Below are 24,303 nucleotides of genomic sequence, written 5' to 3' on the forward strand. Positions count from 1 at the left end.
AAACTCAATTCCTGCAGTCACAACTTGTATGAGAAGCCAATTTTCCCCCGTGTGTGGACCATATAGGGACACCCGCCGTACCCCCACGTCTGAGTATTTCTACGTCCAGGACCACCAACTGCCCCACACATCTCAGGTTGCAACCCCCCGAACGTTGTGCAAACGGAGGAGGTAAACTTTGCTAAGTGACGTTTTTCAATATCAACTCTGTGTGCTTTCGCAGGTCTTAGACAAACAAGCTTTCCCACTTCTTTCTTCTCCCCTTTTCAGCACTCAGGGCTCAAGAACAAAACCAACCTTTCTCACAGGCGTTTAAGTGTTTACCTTGTGGAAGGTACTGGAGGAAGTTGTACGGAGGCGTTGGCTGGGAGGGGGAAGGCAGAGAATCCGCAGATGAACTGATACAACTTCAATCAATCAATCAAATCCATCAAATTGTTCATAAACAATCATGGAGGTGGAAGGGCGCGGCTGTTCCTTTGCAAACTAGCATCAAGCCCGTCTTTAAAATGTACAAGTGGAGGAGGGTGTTAGTGAGGAGAGGGAGAGGGGGGTCATACAGACAAGATAAAGAAATACTGTTTCGCATTATTTCTGCTTTACGAGCTGGAAAAACTAGATTGGCATTTTCCTTCTCAGAGCAAGATAATGAGGTTTACTGTTCTCTGGGAGTCAGACAGTTCCCAATGTGCCAGGAAGTCTAAACTACATCAATACCATGAAAAGGAATAACAGGCATGAAAATGTCTATGTAATATATATCTATGTTAGGGTTTCTGTTGGACCAAGATGGAGACAAGCCTGTTTGTTTCTACAGTAAGCACTGGAGCAGTTCGGTGGGAACAACTGGTGTCAAGACTCAGGAGTCAAAGCAACGTGATGGCTGTAAAGTGTCTCTCAGGGCTTTAGTTCAAATACTTGAGATTTTAAGAACATCTCACTTCTCACAGTCGAGTATCAGCTCAGTGTGCTTCTCCTGGGATCTCATGAAAGACGACATGGAAAACAAAAAACATCACTTGGAATATGCATAACCCCCGCTTTCAAAAAATTTGGTTCCTTTAGTAGCGTTTTGTAAAAGCTATTTTGAAAAAGAGAATAGCGGATTTGCTCAAAACATAGTAAAAAAAAAAGTATTAAACTTACTTTCAAATAAAGCATTGACTGGATAGAATCTCTTACGACTACAGTTGGGCATTCGGATTTCTTTATCTGTCTCTCTCTTTTAGAATCATGGTTTTATTTTTTAACAGTCGCCACTTGACAAAAAAACAATGTATGTGTGTGGGGGTGAAAACCAATCCCCCGTCCAGCTGCTCCTCTAACGCCCTCAGAGCCTCTGTCAAAGAGCTGTGTGTTTCCTCCGAGCCCAGAGGGTTAACTGGAAACACAACGGTGCCATCAGAGGCCAGACCCTCTCTAACACACACACGTGCACAAACACAACAACCCACAGAGACAGAGAACCTCCATCACCTCCCTCCCGTCATCAGCGAGAATTGATATGCTACCAATAAATGATGTTTGACTACTATTGGTAGTTCTATTTCCCTCTGACTAGAGCAACAATCTTGACTTTCATATTGAAAGGAAGCTTTCTCCTGGCTCTGTTCTCAATTAAGGTAATTTCGCAAAACACCTCAAAAATGAACAAATCAAAATATAAATGAGTAGGTCAACGCGCATCTTTACAATTTTTATTTTTTTGAACAGTTGAACAGGGAATTCGTTTTTTTCATCACTTTGAGAAGTTGAGCTCTTGTTCATGACAACTACTTCCCCTAATCTGCACCCAGACAAAGAGACAATAAACCATGATGACTCACACTTTCATTAAAAGGGAGATAAAAAGAAAGGAGACTAGTCTCTGATTCGTATTCATCTTCCTGCAGGTGATTCATCGTCTCAGCCTGAGACAAAGAGAGAAGAGTGCTAGATTAATCTCTGTGGAACTCGCCATTTCCACTCAGTAACCTTGACACATTATCTCAGTTAGCCTTGGTGCTATTTCCTCTAGGAGCAGGTGAGGTCAGGGGTGTGCGTGTGTGTGAGCAGGAGGGGGACTAGGGCAAGGGTTCCCTGTGGGGACTGGCAGCAACACCTGATGTTATCAAGGTTTTTTGTCTGGCTTGGCTGGTGAGGTGTGTGTCTGGTGAGGTGTGTGTGGCTGGTGAGGTGTGTGTGTGGGGAGGTGTGTGTGTGGTGAGGTGTGTGTGGCTGGTGAGGTGTGTGTGGCTGGTGAGGTGTGTGTGGCTGGTGAGGTGTGTGTGTGGTGAGGTGTGTGTGTGGTGAGGTGTGTGGCTGGTGAGGTGTGTGTGGCTGGTGAGGTGTGGTGTTTAGATGTTGGCTTGGTCCAGCTTGTCGAGGGCACCACTCTGCAGGTACCTGTGAACCCTGCCAGGTGTGGAGACTGAATCACAAACATTAAAACTAATCATCCAACATGGCTGCAACTGAAAGGCTTTAAAAGTGTATTGTTCACGAGTCAGCACCAGCAATCACAATGGTTTCCAGCTTCTAACTACTGTAAGCTTTGGGCAACCATCAACTTCTCTTTGAAGTCATTGAAGTCAAGGAGGCTTGCTGGGAATTTTCTTGACAAGCAGCATTGCCGGTATAATCCTTAACATGCTGGACTGACTGATGCTGAACAAGCGGGTTAAATTACAACAACAACTACCACCATGAGAGAAGACAGGTACTGTATATATATATATATATATAAAAACACAGTATATTTATAGAAACGCAAAACAGAAGGATATTCAGACCTACAACAGACTGAAGGTTTTCTAGTATGAGTCATTGCAGGAGGAAACTAGAGAGGGTACAATTTCTGGGGAAATTGTAGGGTGTGCTTGCTTTCGTCGGTTGCACAGGGGTCCGTTTTTGAATGACATTTTTACAACTGATATTTCTGTATATTTTATATAAAAATGCATACTTATTATTTATAAAGATGACATAGATTTAAAAGCTTTTTTTTTGCTGCTCATTTACAACTGAAAATACGAGTGAAGTGTAGAATGAAATAGATGTCTTCTCATTTCCCCTGCAAGAGGCAGCCTCATCGTTGAATCAAAACAAATACATTTGGCAGACCGGTGTAAAAATTGACCTAATCTCTATGACTTAAACGTCATTTTAAGTTTTTCCCTTCTCATGATATTTTCAGGCATTTAGCCTACTCATTGCATTCATTCATTAATAAAGAACCCCCTTTGAAGATTATTCTACGACGTTACCCGGCAGTAGAAGATGGAATCGCGATTCAAACAGTACCATCTGCTAACTGAAAATATGCCCCCCAAAACGTAAATAAGCTTGACATTTATTTAGTGAAAAATCGCTCATTCATAAAAAGCTCACTGGTAGCGATCATTGTCAGTAACAACGCAAAATGCGATATAGCCCTGTGTGGAGAAGCTGCCCCGGTAAATTCTACTACTACGGTACAGTACTAGACTACTGCTGTGTTCGTCTTGGTAGCGATTGCGTTGGTTGAATTGGATTTAACGTTCCGTTGTACGGTTTAGGCTGAAATTAATTATTTTCATGAACAGATTGACAACGTTTAGGCTGTGGCAATGAAGTTCAGATTAGTAGTTAGATAGACTTTTGATTTAAGTAAGGGGAGTGCCGAACATGTTCTGTCGCCGTTTGACTTCCTAAACAGCTGTGTACTGTAGATGTTTTTGTAGTGTGTCTCGCGTAAGCTACAGCGTTGCAGTGAGCTACACTGGTTTGAAACCACAGGTAATGGTAATTTCACCAACAAATCGTTTACTAATGTCAGAATAAATCCTACAACGAAAATGTATATGTGAGGAATGTTTATTTTAACGATTGAAAACAGATACATCATAGACCACTGTAGTATGTGTTGCCCGGGCAACACAGGCTAATGTCATGATGCTAATACTTCAGTGAAATAGTAGACTACTGTTTCCGAAAGTAGATGTACTTCCTTAATAATATCAGCTTATATTGTACATTACACATCACAATTGTGTGTCATATCACAAAGTAAAATTAGTAAATAGTTATCACCCTGGCCTCTTTGCTTGTGGCGTTTCTGCAGCTGCCTTGCAGTAAAGCTATAGTTAGCCTAGCTATCCCCCAAGTTAACAGATGCAAAATGAATGTTCTGCCAAAGGTAGTCACGCGTGTTTTTTGTGACGTTAGTGACGTAGTGACGTTAGTAACGTCAGTGACTGTGGCTAGCAAATTAGCCACCGTTAGCTTCACTTTTCGCCACAAAAACTTAACTTCAGCCTAAACCATGCAACGGAACGTAAATTCCAATAGAAGCAACTCAATCGCTACCAAGACGAAACTTTTGACACCTATGTTGTCTATGTAGGCCAAATATTGACTGAGTTTTAGGGGGGCAAAAATAAATAATAATAATAATAATATATATGTGAGAGAACAAAGGTTGTTCCCTTGCCGAAGGCAAAGCACACCCAATAATGGATATATTTCATTTTTTCGGTTTCAGGAGTTGCTCATAACCCCATAATGAACTAAATGAGGCATGTAAAATCGTGACAGACTGGGAAGTGTGTGTGTGTCTGTGTGTGTGTGTGTCCGTGTGTGTGTGTGTGTCCATGTGTGTGTGTCCGTGTGTGTGTGATTGAATCAGACAGGCAGAAGGAATGAGATGAACAGAAAGAGAGAATGATCGACTGTTGATGAGAACTCGATAAGGAATATCATCATGCTTGAAAGAACGTGTCTGTGTGTCTGCGTGGTCCTCTGTGTTCATTCCTCCTGGCTCAGAGTCACCTCCACCCCCCTCATCACCTCCACCCCCACCTCCACCCCCCTCATCACCCCCACCCCCCTCATCACCTCCACCCCCGCCATCACCTCCACCCCCGCCATCACCTCCACCCCCCTCATCACCTCCACCCCCCTCATCACCTCCACCCCCGCCATCACCTCCACCCCCACCCCCCTCATCACCTCCACCCCCCTCATCACCTCCACCCCCGCCATCACCTCCACCCCCGCCATCACCTCCACCCCCACCCCCCTCATCACCTCCACCCCCGCCATCACCTCCACCCCCACCCCCCTCATCACCCCCACCCCCCTCATCACCTCCACCCCCCTCATCACCTCCACCCCCTCATCACCTTCACCCCCACCTCCACCCGCTCATCACCTCCACCCCCCTGATCACCTCCACCCCCTCATCACCTCCACCCCCTCATCACCTCCACCCCCCTGATCACCTCCACCCCCTCATCACCTCCACCCCCTCATCACCTCCACCCCCCTGATCACCTCCACCCCCCTCGGCACCCATCAGACAGCCAAGGCTGGCTGTCTAAGGTGAGGACGAGCAGAAACCCCCCCCCTGGGAGCCTCTCAGTGTAGCTCGGGCTAGTCTGTCTGCGTTAACTCCCCCCCCCTAACCACAGCAGGGGGCGGAGGCGTGGTCCTGGGGGAGGGGAGAGTGCCAGCCTGGCTCCCGACCATCTGCCAGCTTCACCTGGAGAGGCAGCGTGCCTTCCACCCCCGGGGCCGCCCACGCCCAGCCGCCCGGCGGGGTGCCACTCTGGCGCCGCAAGTCTCTCCCACGAGGCACGGAGACACCTTCCCCTCGTCTCTTCCACGAGGCACGGAGACACCTTCCCTCGTCTCTTCCACGAGGCACGGAGACACCTTCCCCTCGTCTCTTCCACGAGGCACGGAGACACCTTCCCCTCGTCTCTCCCCACTTCCCAGACTGACTACCCTCCGTACGGCCCGGCAGGTTTCCTGCTTCATTATTTATCGTTTATGACTGAATTATTCATGGTGGGAGATGTTTTCTAGACTTGGTGTAGGCGGACACAGCAAGTGCAGAAGGGGGTTCTGGGTAGGGAGGTGCCACCGGCAGCTAGGAGATTGGGCCTCCCTTGTGACAAAGTACCCCAGCCCCCCTTGTGACAACGTACCCCAGCCTCCCTCTCCAATTAGGCTTGTGAGCTCGTATAGGATTCATGAGTCATTTGAGGTGTTTTCTGAAAATGTCATGTTCAGCCCATCCATTATTTCCTCTTCTTAGGCTACACCTCAAGTCCAGTTGTTATTATGGCTTAAAAGCCTGTTTTTCCTTTTTTCCAGCATAGGCAAAAAGGATTTGCACGTCTATCTATAGCATTTCGATTTTCAATCACACTTGACTACTGCTTTCTTAAACTTCTCTTGTGAGACCCAATATCCGCCTTCTTCAGCGAGCAAATGTAATAAATATTTTAAAGGCTGAGGATAAAAAAAAAACAAGAGAGAATATTTGATGCATCGAATCGATGACGTTACACGCCTAAGTGTGTCTTTCCCGAAGCACTGTTCAATGCAAAGGTTTCCAAAAAACACAAGGTTTATTCAAATTCTGGTTTCAGACTCGAAACTGCCTCAACCTCAAGGGTCATCACCAGACCTATTCAGACCCCTCCTCACAGTCACACCCTTTAAGACGACCATAGTCACAGACACTGACTGAACATGGATGCTGTGTCACAGTCATCCATTCACGCTAGTCGAAGACCTTTGATTGGGAGGCACAAAACACGGTAAACGACCTACATTCTTCGTCGTTGCAAACAAAGAAACGCAAACAAAAGCAGCGACTGGAGATTTTGACACGCAACTTGACGGCTGCCGGGTTGCCAACGGTAACCGTGACTGTACCAAGGCATCGGGAACGCATCAAACGGTTTATTTTGTGATGACAGCGGTGAATGCATGAAGGCGTCTCGGTTTGTGCCCCACTTCTGCGTGTGGAGGTGTTGTGTGCTGGGTAGCTGCTACTGAGGGCGTGTCAGTCAGGAGAAGAGACCATGCCGCTGGTGTCTCCCGGAGGAGGAGGTACCTGCTGTAGAGGTACCGGGGGGGGCGCCTGATAACCAGGGTCTCTGATGACAGCGTGGAGCCCCAGGGTGAGTGAGCTCCGTGTCAAATGAAGGACAGACAAGAAGCCGGTCGCAACCAGCTTCCTACCATCACTCTCCAGAACAGTGTATGACGTCATTACTGACTAAGGCAGGAGACACACAGAGAGAGAGAGAGAGAGAGAGAGAGAGAGAGAGAGAGAGAGAGACACACAGACCCCAGCCCCTCTACCCTCAAGTACACTTGGGTAAAACAAAGGTCAGTGATTAATGAGGTTGATCCAGTAGTGAGCTACTGCTCTCCACTACACGCCCACCCTGCTAGCTTTCCTGCATGTCGATTTCTTGTAAAGGGTGAGGATATTGACAGACAAAAGCCAGAGCCTTTTTCCTAGATGTGGATCCTTGGTCTACATAGCTAAATAATACCTGAAAGGTCAAGCCTCAAAACAAAGTCTGAATATTCTTTAAAAAGCGAGGCATCAAACAGCACGTCTCAACTGTCCTCCTTCCTGTCACCCCCTGACTCTCGTCTCATTTCCTCCTCCTGTTAGAACGCTTAAAAAAAAGAAAACGAAAAAAGGGAACGTATCAAATTCATTCATTCTTCAAATTTGGAGAATCCTGCAGTGTCTCTCTGGGGCCTGGGATCGAAGCTGGATCCTGCTGTTCAAACACAGCTGCAATACTCTGCTCTGGGTACTGGCTCCCATGGACACAGCCTTTCATCCCCACACACACACACACACACACACACACACACACACACAAAAGACATGCACAGCTGTCACACTGTTGCCCAGAAACGGAATACCATTACTCGAATACCTTGAATCTACAAATACGATCATGTTACAGGAAGCACGGTAGACAGTAAGGGTCTTTCAACTAAACGTCCAATTCAATTACAGAGACAATCATTATTATATACCTTCCACAAATCCCATTTCCTGGGGCCTATAGTCAACTTATAACTGAAGCTCGGATTGCCCCTGAAGTGCAAGAAAACGCCACTAAGAGGCATGAGATGAAGGCCAGGCCGGAAAAAAATGTCCCTGGGGTTTTTGAAGAGGGAAAAAAACAAGTAAAAAGAGATGCCCTTGAGTCATTCACGCAAATCAGCCTTCTCACCCAGACTTCTGCATCTTCCTCCGAACCCCAACCTCCGCTCGCCCCGCCTTCCTCCTTCAACCGGCCGTTTACGAAAACGACAAATCAAGATCCTATAACGCCGCGTAGAGGACCGCGTGGCGTGGAGGGGACCGAAGTGTTCGGGGTGAATCCCAGCGAAGACTCCCTCCTCCCCGCGGTACGCAGCCACGCGCTAATTGCTGCCTTTTTCTTTCTTGTGTTCCCACCCGTCCTGAGGAGCATAAATCTGGTTGTGTGGCGCATTGAACTGGATCTGTCGCACAAAAAGGCCATCGCTGTTATAAATACATGTATTTGTATGCAGAATTCCGTACATGACTGACTCCTCAGTATCCAGCATCCATCCTTCCCTCTCTTTTTCAAGCCTTCGTAGGAAAATGTTTTATGTTTAGGCTTCTCTCTCAGACATTTAGGCTTCTCCAGAGGGACTAAAAACCATTCAACTAGTAAGAAGCACAATATTGGGGAATGAACTAATTAAGGCTCTTCAATGTCCCAGGCAAAATGGTGCCCTGAGAATGTCTTCCCCAATAACAGTAATGAGAGAGAGAGAGCGACTGATAGAGATGGTGTGTGTCTGTCTGTGTGTGTGTGTGTGTGTGTGTGTGTGTGTGTGTGTATATCTAAGGGAGAGAGAGAAGAGACTGAAATAGAGAGAGAAACAAAGAGAGAGATATAAAGAGAGAGAAACAGATATAAAGAGAAAGAGAGAGAGAGATTAAAACGGAGAGAGAGAACCAGAGAGATTATGAGGCTGCGTGAGTGTCTCTCTCCCTCTCCTCTTCAACGAGACGTGTAACAGTTCAGAATGCGGCATCTGTGCTCTCCGCTTCGTTTTTTTTGTTTTGCTCCTTGACAATGGCTGTGAAGCTCATTAGGCTCCATAAACAACAGTAGCCGGGCGCTTTAATGAGGCGCCGAGGAAGATGGCCCCTGTCCTTGGGAAGTTCGCCATGTCTGCTACACTGCCCTGTCTTGCAAGGCTCCCCGTCTAACAACCAGCCCATTCTCAACAGAAACACATCCCAGAACAGAGAGAGAATGAGAGGGAGAGAGAGACAAACAGAGAGAGACAGAGTGGAACTCAGAAACAGAGAGGCAGAATGGAACACAGGAACACAGAGATAGACAGCGAGAGAAAGTGGAACAGAGAAAGAGAGAGACCAACGGGAGTGAGAGACAAAAAGAGGCTCTATAGCAGCTCCAGTCCCTTTCTCCATCCCTCCCTCCATCCTCCTCATTTTCTCCATTTCCCATGGTGGGTCACGATCTCCTAGTTCACCCTTTTTCTGACACGCAGAAATATTCTGGTTATAATTTGGCCTGGGTAAATCTGACACAATGATTAATGAGGACACCCCCCCCCCCCCCCAAAAAAAAAGAAAAGATGTGTGCCCAGGACACAGAGAGCCCACACTGTCCCCTGAGGTCTCTAAGGGACAGGCAGTGAGGTATGCAAGTGAAGCACTGGCACCAAATTAACCGGAGCTTTGAGTCAACACTTTGCAAGACTGATTCAAAAAGCTTTCTAACAAAACACAGGCATGTATTTCAGTGGCAAACTGGAAGCTCTTTATGTTGTCAGAGAGTAAAATTATAGATCAGAATCGTATAAGAGTGAAAGTACTCTGTTAAGGTAGGCAGGAAATTGCAAAAAAATTGCAATGCTGTTTTCTGAAAAGCCAGGTGTAACGACATGAAAGCAGGACTCAGAAGTTTGACATTCTGCTGTGAAGCATGGGTGACTAACACCATCCAACCCCAGGGCCTCGTCTGTGGACACAGCCCACGTCTCGCCCACAAACCGCCATCTGTCTTCTGGTCAAGATGGATTTCTCCAACCAGGAGTCCTCGCTGCTATAAAGAGGAACAATGTCTCCTATAGCCTTTTTAAAGAGCCCAGGGCGCTCTGCATGCATCTTCATTGGGTTTAGCTTTAAAAGGCTGTCAATCCTGATTGATTTCCACCAACTGGACCGAGCCAGACACACTCTAGAGTCATTAAACCTTCAAATAAGGCGCGGCGCAACCACAAAAGCCACTTCCAACCAACGTGATATATGTGTTTGTGAGTGAGAACTGCAATTCTTTTACTGGCTTTTTAAAGACTGTGAACATAGCTTAAATATATTAGGGAGGGAATACACTTGAAACACGCTTTTGGCTAATTGCACCTTTTTGAAATGTTTAAGCTACAGGAACGCTAATACCTTTCCTTCTCTCTTCTCCTCTCCTCCTCCCTCTCCTCCTCCCTCTCCTCCCTCTCCTCCTCCTCCTCCCTCTCCTCCTCCCTCCCTCTCCTCCTCCCTCTCCTCCTCCTCCCTCCCTCTCCTCCTCCCTCCCTCTCCTCCTCCTCCCTCTCCTCCTCCTCCCTCTCCTCCTCCCTCCCCTCTCCTCCTCCCTCCCTCTCCTCCTCCCTCCATCCTTATCCCTCCCTCTCCTCCTCCCTCCCCTCTCCTCCTCCCTCCCTCTCCTCCTCCTCCCTCCATCCTTATCCCTCCCTCTCCTCCCTCCCTTTCCTCCTCCCTCCATCCTTATCCCTCCCTTTCCTCCTCCCTCCATCCTTATCCCTCCCTCTCCTCCTCCCCCCTCTCCTCCTCCCTCCCTCTTCTCCTCCCTCCATCCTTATCCCTCCTCCCTCCATCCTTATCCCTCCCTCTCCTCCTCCCTCCCTCTCCTCCTCCTCCCTCTCCTCCTCCCTCCCTCCATCCTCCTCCTCCCTCTCCTCCTCCCTCCATCCTTATCCCTCCCTTTCCTCCTCCCTCCATCCTTATCCCTCCCTCTCCTCCTCCCTCCCTCTCCTCCTCCCTCCCTCTCCTCCTCCTCCCTCCATCCTTATCCCTCCCTCTCCTCCTCCCTCCATCCTTATCCCTCCCTGTCCTCCCCTCCTGTTTACACTACCAGGAGAGGTAAACACCCTAATGTCTAATTACCGTTCAACTGCCACACCAATCAACAAACATGTATCTTCATGGGAAATCCAGCCTCGGTTTCATAGGCCCAAGCCACTGAGCACATTAAACTATGCATTATTGAGCTGCTCAAACAAGCTTTGGACAGTTTCCCAAGATACCATGTGTCAATATATGAATCCAGCATTATAATACCTGCCTGGCCACTGTGTTATACTGTATGTCGTATGGATCCTGTTAATGGGCTAATCAGTGCTTTCACACTGTAGAGGAAATGAGGCGAGCTGGCGTTGATTCAGTGTTCAGGCAGACAGGCGGCCTGTCCGGTAGGACTGTATCAGTCATGTGTGGGGTAACACCCTCCTCGCTTTCTGCAAACAGATGCCTTCCCTCTGGGAGAAGACCAGGCTCCCTGCTCCCACTGTGTCACAGATGATGAGGAGGATGTCTTCGAGTTACAACCGCCAAAAACTGCTGACCAAAACAACAAGACGTAAAATTCTTGTGGTTGGACCCCGGGAGGTGAAACTGCTTTTCATCTGTCGGTGTGACTCAATAAGCATCCACTTCAAACAAATAGGCCTGTTTCTTTTCAGGTCAGAGCGGTCGAGGTGCAAGGGAGCGCGGGCTATTTCTGCTCCTAATCAGGATAATCTGTTAAACTCCTTCGAAGCTCCAGCTCCAGCTCCTGGAGGTATCAGTGCTGTGATGTGTCATCAGCATCAGCTCCTGCCCTGTTCACCTCCTCTACCTACCCGCCCTGAGAAATGGGGCAAAACAGAGATGGGGGATGGCTGAGATAAAAACAGCCTGCTTGTTGGCAGCCTGTAGACAGATTGAATGCCCCCAAAGATGATTGACCTGGCAACGTGCAACGACGGGTCATCCCCTTTTAATCTGCCCAGATCTCACTTCTCCTCGGCGTTTCATCAGCCGCTAATGAGAGATCAGTCTGACACTGGACCCTCAACTGAGAACTTCCAGAACATACCGTTATTGGTTCTGATTGGTTCGTCCATGACACAGCAATGTTTTACAGTGCGAGGACACAGTGTTCTTTAGAAAAGAGAGATAAATAGCTGCCAAGTCGAAGCTAGGGAGAGATATCCAGGGTTGGAGAGAGGAGAAATAGGAAATCTTTAAAAATCTGGGGCGATCATAGACAGGTGCACCAGACATTCCTGACCCTTACTGAAGGTCTGCTGAAAAAGGACATTGATTATATCAGCGCAGATACAGGCCACAGGCTCAAGTCCCAAGAGTGGGAATTAAATAGGAGCCAAGACAACCTTGTTCTTTGTGATTGGGCCTTCAATCAACCTCCAACCAAGGCGCAGATGTCAGGTCTGTCCATCCATCTGTGAGACCCTTGGCATGGAGGAAACTGATACTGACATTAGATTAAAAGCTAATCATGGGTTTACAGAACCTTCCCATGACTAAGAGTCAGGGTACGGCTTTCTGACAGTAAAAGGATTCAAAGTACTCGGTCAGTTGTATTTAGAGAAAAATGGTAGTAATTCAGGATGTCAACTTGTCACTTTAGCACAATGCTTTCTGGTCCTACTGAGGCTAAGAATTGACTTCCAACAGGTGCGACCAGAACCATTTCACTGGCCCTGAAGTCTTAAAAGAAAGAAAGGGGATGTGTTTATTTCACTGATGCTACAATTTCGGAATGAAACATTAACAAAACACAGGCCAGATGAATGAATAAATGAATGAATGAGAGACAGAGACAGAGAAAGAGAAAGACAGAGACAGAGAGAGAGAGAGCATCGCCTCCTCTTTCAATGAGTCTTATTACTGATGATGGGCCTCAACACAACAACGGAAAACAATCAATTCAGCCGCGCTCTCACTCTGTCTGTACCTCCCTCCACCCCTCCCCCTCCCTCTCCCTCCCTCCCTCCACCCCTCCCTCCACCCCTCCCTCTACTTCCCTCCAACCCACCTCTCTCTCCCCTTCCTTCTCTCTCTCCCTCCCCGACCCCTCAGCCCCTCCCTGATGACACTTTCTTTTGTCCCCTCGTTCTTTCTCTTCCTCCTCCCCCCCTCCTCCCCCTCCACCCCCTCCTCCTCCCCCCCCTCCTCCCCCTCCTCCTTTGTATCCCTCCCTCCTTCATTGCTGGGTGAATAGAGAGGTGCCAGCAGGGATTTTGTCTTTATGAGCTCTTCTTTCATATTGTTTTAGTGCATAACCCTAATAAATCATAGGCCTCCCTATTCTTAGAAAGCCAAGCAGCTTGACTACAGACAGGACAGAGTCACCCCACATTCAGGTTCTTGAACAGGGTCACATGGTGACATTGTTAAAAGGGTCCTTCACATCGAGGCTGAGAAAGATTAGGAGTCGGAGGAGTCTTATTGCTGTGGCCAGCAAGAAAACATGATCTTTAAATAAGGGACTTTTGGTAACGACGGCATATGACCCAGCGGTTTCCTGATGAATCGAGTATTCAACACAGATTCATCAGTATTCAATCAGTCTACCAACCACCTGCTACAGCGCAGCACCAAAACATCACCATTCATCCCTTCCAGCGGCGTAGGTTTGTTTTCAAATCTGGGTGAGATTTGTGGGGAAACAACTTTTTTTTTTTTATAACTGAGGATATACTCTCTGCCCTTCATGGCTTTATTGAACAGAGATAGTTAGAGCTATACAGGACACATGAGGGAGGAGAGAGAGAGGAAGACATGCATTGATGGCCCGAGTTGGAATCGAACCCAGGTTGCTGCGTGTGGGCACCTGCCCAGTGAGCTACCAGGACGCCCCCAGAAGGCCTTGATTTCAAACTCATCCTGATGTGTGGCTCAAGGTCCGGTGGCGAACGGCATTCAAGAGACAGAGACTGAAGGGTGACAGAGCAGCAATGACACCTGACTGTCAATAATCCTTTGGAAGCGTGCATGGCGCCGCCTGGTGAAGGGCATGCCTTACCAGGCTCTGTACGGCTGTGCTATGTCACTTCACAGCTCCACACACATGAATAAGAAATAAAAAGGCCACTGTCTGTATTGGTATCGCCTCCTCTATCTTAAATTAATTTCGCTGTTTTCACATTTAGAGTAGATATCCAAGCCAACAGAAGATAGTTTATGTGATTCAAATCATTGCCTGTAGACACAAACTCAATATCCATTTCATTAAGCTTTGAGAGACCGTATTTTTTCTTCTTTTGCCGAGAAATGAAAGAAACTCATTAATATTTCTCTGTTCTTCTACTTGCCTCAATAATTACTTTTCTCCTCGCTGTTTGTCTCCACTTAAAGTTCTCATCACATACTATTCAGAAAGTCTGAGCTGTAGTTGAATATAGAGGGGGATGTTTGATATGCCATAGGTGTGGAAATTAATTGGCCTTTTAAAAAATATGCTGATGCTTTTCAAAAACAGAAAAACCTCTTTAACAGACAGAAATGATTGTCTGCGCGCATGCTTAGTCAAACCGTGTTCTAATTTCAGTCATAAGCTTTTTCAAATTGTTTCTTATCTATTATACATCACACCCCTCGTATCACCAGCTCGCCTCGCGCGCAAAGACGGCGAGGCCAATTTAAGAAGTAAACAACACCAGAGGAGCTATCAGCCAGTCTCACTCTCCTTCTCCCTCAGGGCTCCATGTTGTTTTACTCTACACACAAAAGACGCTTCAGGAATAACCAAGACACCTGCGCACGCCCAGCCAGGACCAATCAGGGACAAGGAGGCTAGACCAATCAGGGGACGAGGAAGCTAGACCAATCGTGGGACGAGGAGTCTAGACCAATCAGGGATGAGGAGGCTTACCCCCAGGATGAGCTCAGATCTGTTACTAGGCGTTACATCATTGTGATTAGTCACTACCTGAGCTTGAGGGACCATGGAGAACACACAGCCCTCGAGTTCTCCTGGTGGAACCCTCCCCCTCATCCCCCTCATCCCCCCTCATCCACCTCATCCCCCTCATCCCCCCTCCTCCCCCTCATCCCTCTCCTCCCCCTCATCCCCCTCCTCCCCCTCATCCCCTCCCCAACCCCCAACCTTCGAGGCTGTGTTTGTCTGCTGGTACGGTAGGCCCTAAAGGGTCCGTGGGTGGGTGCGTGTCAAAACATTAATGGCGGATGCCTTTTGTTTTTTCCATATGTGTGTTTGTGAAGGTTGTGTGTGTCGTACAAGCCCTCTTCTTGGGTCTTGGTTTGCCAAGACCTTTCCACTCCAACGAAGAACTGAATCTTTTCAGACACCAGGGGGGTGAGGGGTGGGGGGTCGGAGGAGGGTGAAGGGGGGGGGTGCTCGTGGGCGGGTGGGGGGGGGGGGGTACATTGCCTTTCAGAATGACAAACCCCCCCTTTTCTCTCTTTTCCCTCCAATACACTATAGGACGCCTTCAGAGCTTACACAATGCAAATCAGTCTGGGTTCCTATTCATGAATTGATTAATATGCAAAGACAGGCCATCCTTATCAAACAGAAGCCATGGAAAAATACAACTCAAAGCCAGTGGAGTCATTTTACATTTTGTAACCATTTTTGTTCTTTCATTGATTTAGATTTTAGGATAAAGGTGAAATGAAGAAGTCCTTTGATTCATTTGAAACTGAAACAATTTTCTTGATTAACTTAATTTTGATTAACTCAATATTCAGACATCTTAATTGGCACTGGATTTGATGTTGTTTGTACCATGGTCACTCTGTAAACCAACAATTACGAGTTGTGATGAAATAAACAGACAATTTAAGCTTCTATCATGCTCAGCTGTGGAATTCGCAAAGAGCCTTAAGAGTGAGGATAGCATAACCATAAGCCAAAAGACTGAAGTGATGCAATATAAACAAGGTTATGGTGAAGGCTCGTGTCTCAACAAACAGGTTTTGTTTCACATTGAATCATCTATAGCCTGGTGCAACATCAGAGCAAAACTGTAATTTATTGCTTACTTAATCTATTATCGTGGGAGTGAAGAACAGCAGAATACTTAAACTTTTATGCTTTTGAACTGGAATTCAAAGAGGCTCTTTTAGTTTATGTTCCATGAAGACCACTCGTGCTGGATGAAATCACTCCCTCTAAATGTGCCTTATCTAAGAACCACAGAAAATCACATTTGGCCTTGCAAAATTGAATTGCCGCCCCATCTCCACTTCTGTCTGAACTACCCTAGACACATTGGTCTTGAAACATCTTAAGTGAATACGATCACCATTGACCACAGGATCCATGACTGGGAGAGACGCAAGAGGAACAAATACAGCTAAGAGTTTGTAGTTCCCTTCCCTGTAATGGACACACCAGGAGAGGGATATGTTGTTATTGATGGGAAAATACCATACCATCACCTTCAAAAGCAAAGGAAGACAGCATTTATAAGCAGTTTATACGCAAACAAGACACATTTCCTCTAACACAAGCTGTCACTATCAGCATTGCAGAAAAGAGAAACAGACTTGTGTGTCACAGCAACAGTCCTCCTCCAACTGAGAAAAGACTGCGCTTAAAGTATGCAGCAGGATTTTTTTTATTCATATCCCGTTCTAAGCAACACACCAGACCATGAGACTTATAATTTTCCCTTGTTAGGGTCCTTTTTACAGTTTCCCTCTCACAGAAATAGGCAATCTTATTTTCATAGAGGCTTTGAACTTGCCACAGAGCTGAAGTCTTGCCACAGAGCTGAAGTCCCAGATGGTAGCCATCTTGGATTTGTTTACTTTTTTCCCCCCCCACAACTGTTGACTAATCCTAAACTTCACCCTCTTTTTTGAGGTCAACGTAAACAACCCATTTCTTTCTCAAACGTCCTTAAAACTACAGTTGTTGTTATTTTCTTCTCGTTTTAAACTTTAAAATACTCCCTTAAACATGCAGTGCCTTCACAGAAACACTGTCCAGAGATTGTTGCTGCCTAGAGAATTTATTGAATGCCATGCATGACAGTGTTATTGCCCTGTATGGCAGGACCTCGCATTTGGCTTGCATTACTTGTGACACAAGTACCAAATAGCTCGGGCTCTCTGGAACAGCTGCGCTCTAATATTAACACATCAACACAGTACCATGTCATGGGCTTGGTTCCTGCACCACTACCTCCAGTCTCAAATCACATTGTTCCTCTTTGGGATACTCAAACATTGACAGGAAAAACCAAATATAGAAACTTCATTAAACTGGCGCAGAGATATCAAGGGGGACGTACATTAAGTAAATAGTCCGGAAAGGTGATGCCATTCCTCAAAATGTGCTTCTTTTTTCAACTACATCTATGAGTCTGTCAAGGTTGTTTCTCTGTGTGCATTGAGGCTGCAAAACTGAAGCAATCACCTCATACTGTTCTGAACCAGAACACTTGACACATCCCAACTCACAGTCTCTGTGTCCTTGTGTTCTTGAGAGGCAAGATAAGGCACTTTCATATTCGGATTCCGCCTCTGAAATTGCGTTGAATTTCATGAAGTTCTAGTTGTGATCTAAGCTCTGCCATGTCTCTTGTCTCTTGCCCTGAGTTTTAAGTCACTGGCATCACAACTGAATTATCAGTGCAGTAGAACTGGAAATGAATAGTTTAATTACATTGTTCCAGGACAAATTGTTAAATCCTGCTTCTGTAAGAGAGTATTACTGTCAGGCCCTATCCCTTAATTAGCCCAGGCCGTTCAAATACAATTATTCATATATTTAATGTATTTCTCTTTGTGGAAACTATGGCATTGATGTAATGTTACCATGATCCTGTATTATAATACAGAAGAGACTGTTGTTAATGGACTGTAGATTGCGAGCTGTTCTTAACATCCCCCTACTGTTCTGTGGTCCACATGGCAACTTAAAATACAGGTTGTTTGTTTGTTTTTACTTGAGGGGAAAAAACGAAAAATCTTCTTATAAATGCTCAGTTGCCATGGATATGTGTTTCATTAAGTGGCGTTTGTGTTTGTAAACAAACGAAGCATCTTGGTCAAAACATTTGTTTTCTCTGTTAATTGTTGTCGAGGGTGTGTATGAGTCTGCCTGTGTCACGGGAGGTTGGGACGGGAGGGGGAGGGAAGGGCAGGGACGGGGGGAGGGGGGGGACGGGTGGGGGGAAGGGGGAACGGGACGGGGGAGGGGTAAAATAACGGGTCCCCTCCCGCCGACTACCTCTCATTCTGATTGGAGCGCATTGTTTACCATAAAATGTATGATTGCAACAAGGACAATTCTGTTAAATATAACATCACTGAACAGAAATCTTACCCCTCCACCCCCTTAACACAAAACACACAAAACACCAACACACTGTAGTAACAGTCAGATACTTCGTGTCACCATATTTCCCAAAAATCTATATTCAATTCGGACAAAGTCAGTGGCTATCTTTGGCGAGAACATAGTGGGTTGGGTCGAACACCGCCTCACAAATCAGTGTAGCACATGCATGTTAGTTCAGCGCTTAACAACTAAAACATGTAGAATGGAAGTTAGAAGCTAACTAATCAAAGAAAGTTCTCAAATAGTTCAGTAGCGTTTTTATTCTCACAGCCACACTCTATAGACTTACAAATAAACCCACATCATATATGTGTTTACATTCAATTTATGGAAAAATATTCTGGCTTCATAACCGCATTTCATTTTAAATAAAATGAGTCTGAGTGCTAATTTCTCCCACGTCTCTTGAATTCATCGTAAACAGCGTTTCTGAACAAGTGCGCAGCCAAATTCGTTTGCAGGTGCGGAAGGAAACAAAGCATGCCCATAAGCATCGACGCTCGGAGCGTATTATTGAGTACTGAATTAACGGAACTGGTGATAAATTGTAGACTGTTAGGCCTGTTATTGTTGTAAATGTAATAGGGTATGTGTATAGAAATACATGGGCATATAGGAGAAGGAGACTGCTGGGGTATTTGGCTTGCACAAAGGACCGTTGGGACTTCTCTATAGACCTGAATGCATCAATCTCTAGAAGCTAATCCAAACCTTAGCAACAGCAAATTCGAGTCTGTATAAAACTATTAGCAAAAGTGTCCATAAAAAGTACGAACCATGAAAAAAGCAATTTACTTTAAGGCGTCATTACCCTTTAACCACACGATAGGGACACCAGGGAAATCGATTTGATTTATAATTTACGTTACAAAGTGAAACTCCGATATGCGTCAATTTTGTCCTATTTGGGGCTTTTAAATATCCTCTCTTTTAGGCTAGGCTACTTTGTTCAATATTGGTGATGATGGGAATGTGTTCATAACCTCTGAATATCTCATCGCGACAGTTACAGTCTGAGTGAACTAACTGTCTATCCTAGAGGCACAGCACAGAAGACGCTATTTGCATTGAGCGCGCTGGGATGCTTCTCTATCCGAACTGGATTGAAAACTTGCAAACACTGATGTACAAAGGGGCCATCTATAGTAATTACTAAAAACATAAATCTATAAAAAGCACTTACCTGCATAGCCAAAGAAGAGCAATGCCCAGATGAGATCCCTTGTTTTAAGCATTGCAATCTCTCACAAAGATATTCTCCTTGAAGAATAGATGCAGTTGGTCAGTTGATGTCGATGTTAAAATATATTTTCGTTTTCCAACTATGCTGGTATCAATAGGATATGAATTGGTCCTTGCCTCTACCCGGTACGCACGCGAACAGCTCGCAGAGTGAGTGACAAGAAGCAGCCGTAGCACACACACAACACGAATTAATCCGCCCGGACAAGCGCGTTGGCGCTCACACACTTGAAGGGGATGCTACAACAAACTAGTGCGCTCAACTATGGAGATTGCTGAAGCCGCTTCACACAGGGAAACGGCAGATGGTGCGCTCGGAAAATCTTGAAATGGAGCATTGGGAGTTATAAGGATTAGGAATCTCAGGAGCCTAAATGTTTGTTTTGCTCCAAGTTATAACACCTACATTATCTTACTGTCGTTGTTTTTTTTTTTTAAGGGAATGCAAATAACAGTGAAAGAAACAAATAATGTGTCCAAAATAAAGTAGTTCACCTGCTGGTGAGACGGAAAACATATAACCGCACGCGTCGAACGTACACGGTTTTCCATATTTGACCTTCCCAAAAATTGGCCTCTCTTTTAATCTTAAAGTTCTGACACCTAATAATTCATCCACGCAGCGCTTGTTTAAGCTCTGTTAGAACCCACGCTCTGTTTTACGCCCAATTTCACAGCGCTGAGATACCTGCCTGGGCCGGCCAATGGCATGAATAATTAGACAGTTCGTACTTTCAGCAGGCTGGATCCGTCTCACCATCTGGTCATGGCAGCCACACACCCGGTGGCCTAATTAATACGACGCTTCCAGTGAAAATGGGGCATCTTCTTGCAGTGCATCACCTAAGTCTCATCTGAATAAAAAAAAAAAGTGCACATTCATTCTCTCTCCCGCCATCCCTTCGAACCAGAAACGGACTAAACCCATACCCATCCCTCAAGAGCGGCTAAACACGTCATGCTGAGTAAGCAAACCACGTTTCATTTATGTTGTTTTCACGGTGACTACAGCAAGTAAATCATTACGGCAGGTGCGGACGCCCCAGTCTGCGTTCATAAAGGACGGTGAGGTGTTTCTGTAGCGACTTGATTAACAGTCCACTCAGCACTTTGCACGGGCTCTATTGCACTATCAAATCTATTGAGTTATTCAGCAGTGCTGTCCATGATAGCCACGCTAACACTCAATGCTCGTGGCATCAAAGAGATCAAAGCAATGCAAGGTTTGTAATATTATATAGAGGAAAAAAAACTCACCTCATGTGTGTTGATGTACATTTCATGAATTGAATATGGATCTCATGTAGGCTACTATGTACAGACAGTGCATACATGCTGTGTATCTACACAGTAGTCCTATACAATATACTCAATGCCTCCACCTCTAGACATAGGTCAACAGTAATAACTGATGTATAAAGACATCTATACAACCATTGGACCTTGTATGTGTGTATAACAAGTGCTTGATAGTAAACATCGTTTGATGTATGACCAATTCTAATTCAATCTCTTGACATGTATAGAAACACAGCTACAGTGATTCTGTTTGTCAAAATGTTGTGAGCTAGGAGTCAGATTGTTATGCTTATTGCTCATACATCATTATTTTTTCCTTTAGACTTGAGTCACTTTCCTTCCTCTTGTCAGATCGGTGACAAGTGATCCACCATTTACCGTTCAACGCAAAATACTGCATGCTCAGACATTAGTTGATACGCATTCTTATTTTCATTCTGTTTGTTCAGAAGTTCGCCTGAGTCACTGCAGAGACTTTTCTAAGTCATCTAACGGGGGAGTTCTGTAGTGTTATGAATTGTGTTTCCTTAAACTCTGGTTTTTATTTGGTCAATGCCATGGATAAAGCTACACAAATAGCCTGTGCTGTTATTCCAGCCAAGTTCAAATCCAAACCCTGGACCATCGAACATCTGTAAAATGAATCACGAAATGGAACAAAAACAGGACAAGGAACAAAAATAATCTCCTGGAGGATATTGTTCCTGCTAGTCGACACCACAGTCCTGTAAAAGCCTTCTGTCTGGGATGTTTGTGAAGCCTGCCCACAGGATTTACACAAGATAAGGTCTGGGAAATATGAGAGTATCTAAACTGAATGATGAATACCTTCACACATTCGTTTGCCTATCGCTCCCTCCTTCAAGGCCTTTACGTGATGGATTATGTTGTATTTGATGAAGACTGGTTGTTCCAATGGGGGAACACTAATTAGTGTGAGAGAGACACTCAGTCGACACTGATAACGCTTACCTTCGACAACACAACAACACTACAGCCAGGAGGGAAGTCAATCAAAAACGGTACAACTTGTGCTTATGTTCTCACAGGAAATAATAGCCAATGACTGTTGCCTGAGGAGGCAAGAACAGGCAGCGTTTTGTTCAGTTAGATCTTTTTTAATTGTTTACCTAAAAACCCACTTTCATTACTCCTGGATCCAGTGGACCTGAAACACCACATATGTAACTGTAACACACACATGTAACTGGTAACACACATGTAACTGTAACACACACATGTAAATGTGAACGCAGCCGATCCACAATGTTCTCTGAACGAAAATGTTTCATTTTCCAAGTTCTTCCCAGAAAATGAACCGAAACCAATGAGTCTCAGGTTGGGGAAAAAAACATTTCAGTAAACATTAAAATTGGGTCCCATAGACCTGAACCTCACACAAGGGTTGAAAACATTTAGCTAACGATAGAAGCACGTCCATCGCTACACTGCGTGGGCACATCCAGATTCCCCGAAAACAACTTAATTAAATCATTTAATTATTTACAATTAGAAACCGATTCTTCTGGTTAACTTCATATTAGCTTCTTTATTTGCCAGCAAATGGCAATTTCCAAATGACACGTCTTGCATTAACCTGTATCCTGAGGAACACGCTCAAAGCTTTGTTCTATCCACGTCTTGAAGAATCACTCGATGCAAGTGACGAACAAGTGCATCAAGAAATTAAAACTTGTCTTTCCAGATACATTGTCTTCATCTGTACAACAGATGTGACCTCTGCCAGTGCATGGCTCGATTATACAAGTCTTAATTTCATTGTGACCATTTCACCTCACCTCGAAAGAGGTCACGCACTTAAACAAAATAAATCCATACAAACTATCGAAGGGGGCCATTTGTTGCTATGACAACCAGATGCACGGGGGCGTTTGAGGCCAATCGCGTTGAGGCCTCCTGTTTAAGGATTGCTGCCGGCTGTGATTAAAATGGTGCTGTTCATATCAGCAGCCCTGGTATGTTAGCAAACCGACAACCCGGATGCAGCTACGTTCTTCACATGGATACAACGGCAGCCCTGACTCTGAGACTCGTCAGAGTACTCTTCAACTGAGCATTCAGACAAATCACACAATCAGACATACCAGGGTGCCCCAAAGCACTGTCCTTCAGCCGAGTCTGTGGAGGACATGCGGTCTGTGTGTCCGTCTGAAACACACATGGGACATCTGATAGCACACGGTAGACGTGGCGCTTCCTTAACACCAGTCTTCGTTTAGACCAGGGGTGTAGCATTCATTAGACTTACACGTCTTACATGAACCACTCAGTCTTTCGCTTTTTTGAAAACATCAAATCTGACCCCCCACCCACACACACAAACACACAAGCGATTTTTATTAAGTCACATCGTGGGTTATTAAGAAAAACTGTCCCACCCCAGTTTGAAAACAAACCTGCGACCCAGGTTTGGACAGCCAGTTTGGTGCTTGAAACAGATCAATACATCACACCTGCGGCAACACAGCCAAGGTCCTGGAGCTGACCGTCTCTGCTACGCTGGGCTTCAGCTGACCGTCTCTGCTACGCTGGGCTTCAGCTGACCGTCTCTGCTACGCTGGGCTTCAGCTGACCGTCTCTGCTACGCTGGGCTTCAGCTGACCGTCTCTGCTACGCTGGGCTTCATGGGGAAAACAAAGATTTTGCGTTGCTCCCAAAGCGCAGGTTTAAATATTTATTTCTCTGTTAAGACGTAAGGGAGGGGAAGATGCTTGCTCATTTTCACGTCTAAAAACAGAACTGTAAATAAATAGGCTCAAGGAAAAGGCTCAAGACGCACTTGTTCCGGGAGTACAACGGTACTTGGGAATGGTTCGCTTGACCCGATGTTAGTTTTCTCAAGGATCACAATGACTCTTGCTTAGAGACTTGTTGCTCTTGTGGTTAGTGGTAACTGATTTAAATTTTTGTACTCGCTGTGATATATTGTTTTTATTATTGTTGCTTGCTTTTTCCACTTGCACTTATAGCGGTTCATGTTGTTTAATTGTAACTTGTTTAACTACATGCTCTTATGGTTCTTCCCATTGGCACTTACTTTGGTTGTTCACAATGTGTGCTTCATGTTTTGGCTACTCGCAATGTTTTTGTGGCTATCTTGTTGTTATGATCAGTGACCTATGCACTTTGTAAAGCTCTCTCTTGGAAGTCGCTTTGGATAAAAGCGTCTGCTAAATGAATAAATGTAAATGTAAATACAGGACCGTAGACAAGATTATTTGAGTTATTCCACTGCAAGACTTCAGTGATATGAAGTATAGTGTATTTATTTCAGTTAAGCACTGAAAATGACTGTCGTTTCTCCAGTTGGTCCCCTTTTCAGCTAGAAGAGTAACAGTTGAAGTGTTTTCCAGTACAAATATGCCATTGTTGGTTATGTAACATAACTAATGGAAGAGAGGTCAGTGAGGCGAAGGTGAGAAGCAGAGCAACTGAGGGGTCAAAGGTCAATTGTGAAAATATGTAGCTTGCAATGACGAGCCATTAGCCAGCTCCTCGAATTTCCTTTTAATGCGGTTTAACAGTATGCCGCCTACACAATGGTCGTTCATTTCCCCTT

The 24,303-nt window shown here is 45.4% G+C and overlaps 1 protein-coding gene across 13 annotated transcripts in view; it reads right to left on the bottom strand.

The window, feature by feature from the left end:
* Nucleotides 1-19,589, bottom strand: part of ncam1a (neural cell adhesion molecule 1a) — a 152,649-nt gene extending 133,060 nt beyond the window's left edge. For 5 of the 13 annotated variants that reach the window (XM_062453887.1, XM_062453884.1, XM_062453883.1 and 2 more), the window contains exon 1: nucleotides 19,366-19,588. In XM_062453887.1, the coding sequence (XP_062309871.1) occupies nucleotides 19,366-19,417 (52 nt within the window). In that variant the 5' untranslated portion in view covers nucleotides 19,418-19,588. Of the gene's footprint in view, nucleotides 1-19,365 lie in introns of all 13 variants that reach the window. The other 8 variants (XM_062453886.1, XM_062453882.1, XM_062453885.1 and 5 more) reach the window with 2 other exon arrangements.
* Nucleotides 19,590-24,303: the final 4,714 nt, after the last annotated feature.

The sequence above is a fragment of the Osmerus eperlanus genome, chromosome 27 (genome assembly GCF_963692335.1).
Source record: "Osmerus eperlanus chromosome 27, fOsmEpe2.1, whole genome shotgun sequence".
NCBI lineage: Eukaryota > Metazoa > Chordata > Actinopteri > Osmeriformes > Osmeridae > Osmerus > Osmerus eperlanus.